The sequence below is a fragment of the Wasmannia auropunctata genome, unplaced genomic scaffold, assembly GCF_000956235.1.
Source record: "Wasmannia auropunctata unplaced genomic scaffold, wasmannia.A_1.0 LD334635.1, whole genome shotgun sequence".
Taxonomy (NCBI): domain Eukaryota; kingdom Metazoa; phylum Arthropoda; class Insecta; order Hymenoptera; family Formicidae; genus Wasmannia; species Wasmannia auropunctata.
This window is the reverse complement of record NW_012028255.1, coordinates 34,671-39,772: the sequence shown is the minus strand read 5'-3', so window position 1 is coordinate 39,772 and position 5,102 is coordinate 34,671. Positions and strand designations below refer to the sequence as shown.

Below are 5,102 nucleotides of genomic sequence, written 5' to 3'. Positions count from 1 at the left end.
ATATATATATATATATATATATACGAATACTTTGTAATTTGTATAATCATCCTCTGGAATATTTTATTATTCTTTTTATGCGCATATGTGTAGACATTCTAGTTATTTTTGAAAATTTTGTAATATTTACACGATTTATATTTTTGGTTCGCCCACAAAAAGTAATAGCTGCTGTATAAATGCTAAATAATAATACAAAATTCAATGCCAATTAGTTTCTTCCGAATGCTATTAGTTTTCGTGGGCGAGCCAAAAATATAAATCGTGTAAATATTACAAAATTTTCAAAAATAACTAGAATGTCTACACATATGCGCATAAAAAGAATAATAAAATATTCCAGAGGATGATTATACAAATTACAATTAAGTATTCGTATACGCATAGAATATATTAATAAGTTATCAACGTGCAATATAACTATGTTACATATAATATCACGCATACAAAAATGCGTGGTATCTACGTCAAGAATATTACAAATGCATTTTTTCTTTTTAACAATGTATGATATGTCTTTGACAATATAATATATTGACAGTCAAAACAAAATATGTATTTAAAATTTGAAGAGCGGTATACGTGGTCAATCGCATAAGGCTATTACGAAGAGAATGGTCATTTCTGAAATCATTTCGACTCTTTATCAGGAAGTAAATTTCACTAAAAATGTAATTTAATTTGTACCCTAGCCACGTTGATGTAGACACAGTGGGGTTTAAAATAAAGTACAGGCAAGCTTTCCAAGTATATTTAGGGCGACGCGCAAGCGCGATCCGATAAAACTCTACTGAAGACTTGTAGTTTAAGCTTTCTCGAATTTTGCCTCGTGTGTCGCGATTCGCGATTCCAACAGATCGCGTGTAACTGCGAACAGTAATATCTTCCGTCTGTTCAATTTTCATAAAATCGAGGTGCACGAATTACAAATTCTAACATCCATTACGCGAAAATCATGCCGAGATAAGCCACGATCGTACGGTGACGTTTAAGAGCAAAAATAAAGGTGACCTTCCAAAATAAAATAATAACGATCGAAAAATAAAGTCTAACTTAAACGTTTAATTTATTGGAGAGAAAAGGAGAGAATAGACTGCATACGCAAAGGAAACTAAACTGCAAAAGATAAACTTCTTCATTCTGATTTAACGCCAAAAGAAGCAGCACCATGGATCTTGGTGGTGTGGACGTTTGGGGTCAGATTGCCCTAGAAACGTCTCAGATGTACGTTTCTGAAGGTGGTGCCGCTAAAAGTCGTACTGTAAGTTCATTTATTTAACACCAATGTACGATCGTTTGTTCGATCGTCTATTTTTCGCGCGACTATCTGAATACATACACATTATCAGGTTTCGTAGAATCTTTATTGAGTAAATAAGATTCGCACACTGTATTAGACTAAAAATTACTGGATTAAGTAACTTTATATGTTTGCACAAAAATCCTGTGGAAAGAAAAGCTGGATTGGAAAGTAATGCGTTATTAGTAACGTTGTTACCATTACGATTATTTTTTTAGTAACAAATGAGTAACGACGTTACATTTCCTTATTTAACGATAATATAGTAACGCAGTTACATTTTTTGGGAACGGTAACAAATGTAACGTTACACGTATAATCCATATGTATATATGAAATGTGTACGTAAGCGAGTTTAAAAAAAGGAACTATATTAATTTGATCATGTTGCGATTAACCATAATGACTGTAAATTTTGTGTTGAACTAGTCAATTGGCGACATAGACAATTTGCTGCCATTCTAAAAAAAATAATCAAATTCATGAAAAAGTAAAGACTTGTTAGTTATTACAGTAATGGTAATAAGTTAGTTTTTTTACATCAATAACGAGTAATGGTAACGAGTTATTTTTCAGAAAAAAGAACGGTAACGGAAACGAATTACTTTTATAAAATAACATTCCTAAACCTGAAGAAAAGTTAACATTGATGTCTAAAACTGATAAATATAGCCTGATTTAAAGGGCAGGACTGACTCGACAAATAGTATATTTACGTCACAAGTTTAATCTGCCTGGAAATCGCGCCAACATGAACGTTATTGGTATTAATAACGCGCAAAGAAGAGTTTTTATGCACGCGTACAAAATCGCACAAATTAATTCAATTCGCATCTGATCAATGTAACTTTCTAATTTCGTTTTCCAATTTCCGGAATAATTCCAAATAATGTGATCAATGGCACACTGTTGACTTTCATAAAAATAAAATGTCTCTTCTCCGCAGACGATAGAAAAGCTGCCGGACAAGGTTCTTCTGAATATCTTTAGCTACCTTTCACATCGCGAGATATGCCGAGTTGCTCGCGTGTGCAAACGCTGGCGGCAAATCGCGTATGACACGCGTCTTTGGAAGCACGTGTCCCTAAGGCCGGAAGTAAGCGGGCTTCACGTAAGCTCCCTGGAAAATCTGCTACACTTAATAAGGTGGGTAAGAAGAAATAATACGCGTAGGTAATCCTCGCGCTTCTCGAGTGTCCCTTGGCCGTTTTGTATACGAATCCTCATCTATAGACACGGAAAAAGCCTTATACATGCACGATAATCACAAGAGTAATTTTAGACGAACATTTGGCACTTATCGCAATGATGTTGAATTATCTCAAGATCTCGTCTCAAATCAAAAGCGGAGTCGAGAAAATATTTATTTAAGATATTAGTGTTTCACACAAGAAACATGAAAAGAACAAAGTTTATTCTTATTTTAGGAATATCATGGTGTTATGAAATAATGACTTATTATTTCCAGCGTACGCTTTGGACCTTCGTTGAGATATATAGAATTACCTATCGAATTGATTACGCATACGGTTTTACATGAATTAGCCAATAAGTGTCCTAATTTAACGCATATGTTGCTGGACTTTTCGACTGCGATGCAACTTCATGATTTTTCGGAAATGCAAGCGTTTCCTACGAAATTGAAATACATGTGTATTTGCCTGTCGGAAGTAATCTTCATGGAAGGTTTCATGCGAAAAATTTATAACTTTATAAACGGTCTCGAAATCCTGCATTTAATCGGTAACTAATTAAATTTATATTTCTATATTATATTATATGCAATATATTATTCATATATTATAATATATACGAATATGCTATAAATCTAAATACCAAATTTGATAACGAACGTATTAAAAAAAATAAATGTATTATTATTTATGTATTAAAACAAATTATATAGTTTATATTATTTAATATTATTTTTATATTTTTGTATAATTTATTACTTTATCTATTATTTTCTAGGAACATATGAAAAAGTCGAAGAAGAAGAAGAAGAGATTTACGAAGTGATCAACGTACACAAGCTGAAATCGGCAACGCCTAATTTACGGGTTATCAATTTATACGGCATCAACTTTGTGGATGATTCGCATATCGACGCTTTTTCTTCTAACTGCATTCAATTAGAATGCTTAGCAGTCAATTACTGTTCCAAAGTGACCGGTTCGACCATGAAGACCCTCTTCCAAAGGAGCAGAAGACTGACGTGTCTTCTAATGCAAGGAACAAGTGAGATATGACCATCTATATGTATATAATCGTCTTGATTTATCTGATACTTTCTATGAAAATTTTATTTACCTTAAATTTTTGAAATCTGCTATTTCGCGAATTTTTGTTTAAATCAATCATATTGCCCAATCTACGTCAGAAGCTTAATGAAAAAAAGTATTTCACGCAGCTCGAAAACAGATAAGTAATTTTTTTTTCGTCAGATTTTAAAGAAACCGTATTACAATATTTTAGATCTGCAGAGCGAGTACGTAATGCAAGTTGAATGGGAAAAGTCAAGCATTCAGGAGCTCGACATTACCGCTACCGACCTGTCGACGGAATGCCTGATCGACATGCTGACCAGAATCCCCGGGCTGCGCTTCCTGAGCGCCGGTCAACTAAATAGTTTCAACGAAAACGTGCTGAAGGCCTGGACCGAACTTGGAAATACGCGGAACTTGATTGCGCTGGACCTGGACAGCTCCGACAATTTGACCGACGACGCCCTGCACAAGTTCTTGTCGCGATACGGCCATCAGCTGTACGGTCTCGTGCTGTCGGGCATGTCACACATTACCGATCAACTTTGGCAAAGTGTACTACCGATTCTCACTAATGCAAAGTGAGGGTATATTCAAGGCACAACCCAATCCCATATAAGTACCGTGCTAATGAAGCTATTTAACGTAATTCGTTGCGCGCAAATTACTAAATAAAAATAGTAATTATTGCATAGAAAGAATAATTCTATTAAAAAATTTACAATTTAGCTAAATACAGATCTGAAAATAATTTTGTTGAACCATCAATAAATGTGTGTTGGAAACTCAAAATATGATGAGCATATTACAAAAAATTTTGATGTTTTAGCAATCAATTTGAGTATCAATATAATTATTTTGACGATCCAGTAAAATCATATTCAGATTTATATTCTTTCAGTAAAATTGTTTTTTCCGTGTCCTGTGTGTATATATCTTTTACTTGACCGAATCTGAAGCGTTTTTTGTTATTACAATAATTTTACAAAAAAGCTTCTTCTCTCTATCTATTATTATAATTTAAATTTTTATAATTATAGTTTTTTTAATTAAAAATTCCAATAATATTTCAGAATACTTGTGATGGGCACTCAAGAGAGGCTAGGCGTTAATATTCATGTTGATCAGTTGATGGACGGAATTGCTAATAACTGCCCCAATTTGGAGCGTTTGGAGTTACGATGGGACCCGGAAAACTTGCGATTTTCGGACAAAAGTCAGAAAGCTATCGATATCCTACGTGTGAAATGTATTAAGATGAAATGTTTAAGCCTAAGGTGAGAGAGAGAGAGAGAGAGAGAGAGAGAGAAAGAGAGAAAGAAAGAGAGAAAGAGCCTTGAGGAAAGAGAACGCGAGAAAGAGGGAACGACAGCGACGACGATGTTTGGTGGGAGATTAAAACAATGCGGTCGGTCAGATAACGCGGGTGTGACAGGTCTCCGCCGTATCCACGGGCCCCGTGGACTCGGATGGACCTTAACGAGAACCTCCTAATAAATAACAAGCAAGCTCGAGCTCGTTCTCGTCTCCCTTTCCCG

The 5,102-nt window shown here is 34.7% G+C and overlaps 1 protein-coding gene across 7 annotated transcripts in view; it reads left to right on the top strand.

The window, feature by feature from the left end:
* The window catches only part of LOC105458150 (uncharacterized F-box/LRR-repeat protein C02F5.7), a 9,762-nt gene that overhangs the window by 4,178 nt on the left and 482 nt on the right, over positions 1-5,102 (top strand). For 3 of the 7 annotated variants that reach the window (XM_011703245.1, XM_011703239.1, XM_011703238.1), the window contains 5 exons: positions 2,247-2,446; positions 2,769-3,043; positions 3,272-3,538; positions 3,776-4,145; positions 4,638-4,841. In XM_011703245.1, the coding sequence (XP_011701547.1) occupies positions 2,247-2,446; positions 2,769-3,043; positions 3,272-3,538; positions 3,776-4,145; positions 4,638-4,841 (1,316 nt within the window). Of the gene's footprint in view, positions 1-613; positions 1,262-2,246; positions 2,447-2,768; positions 3,044-3,271; positions 3,539-3,775; positions 4,146-4,637; positions 4,842-5,102 lie in introns of those variants that run through there. The other 4 variants (XM_011703243.1, XM_011703242.1, XM_011703244.1 and 1 more) reach the window with 4 other exon arrangements.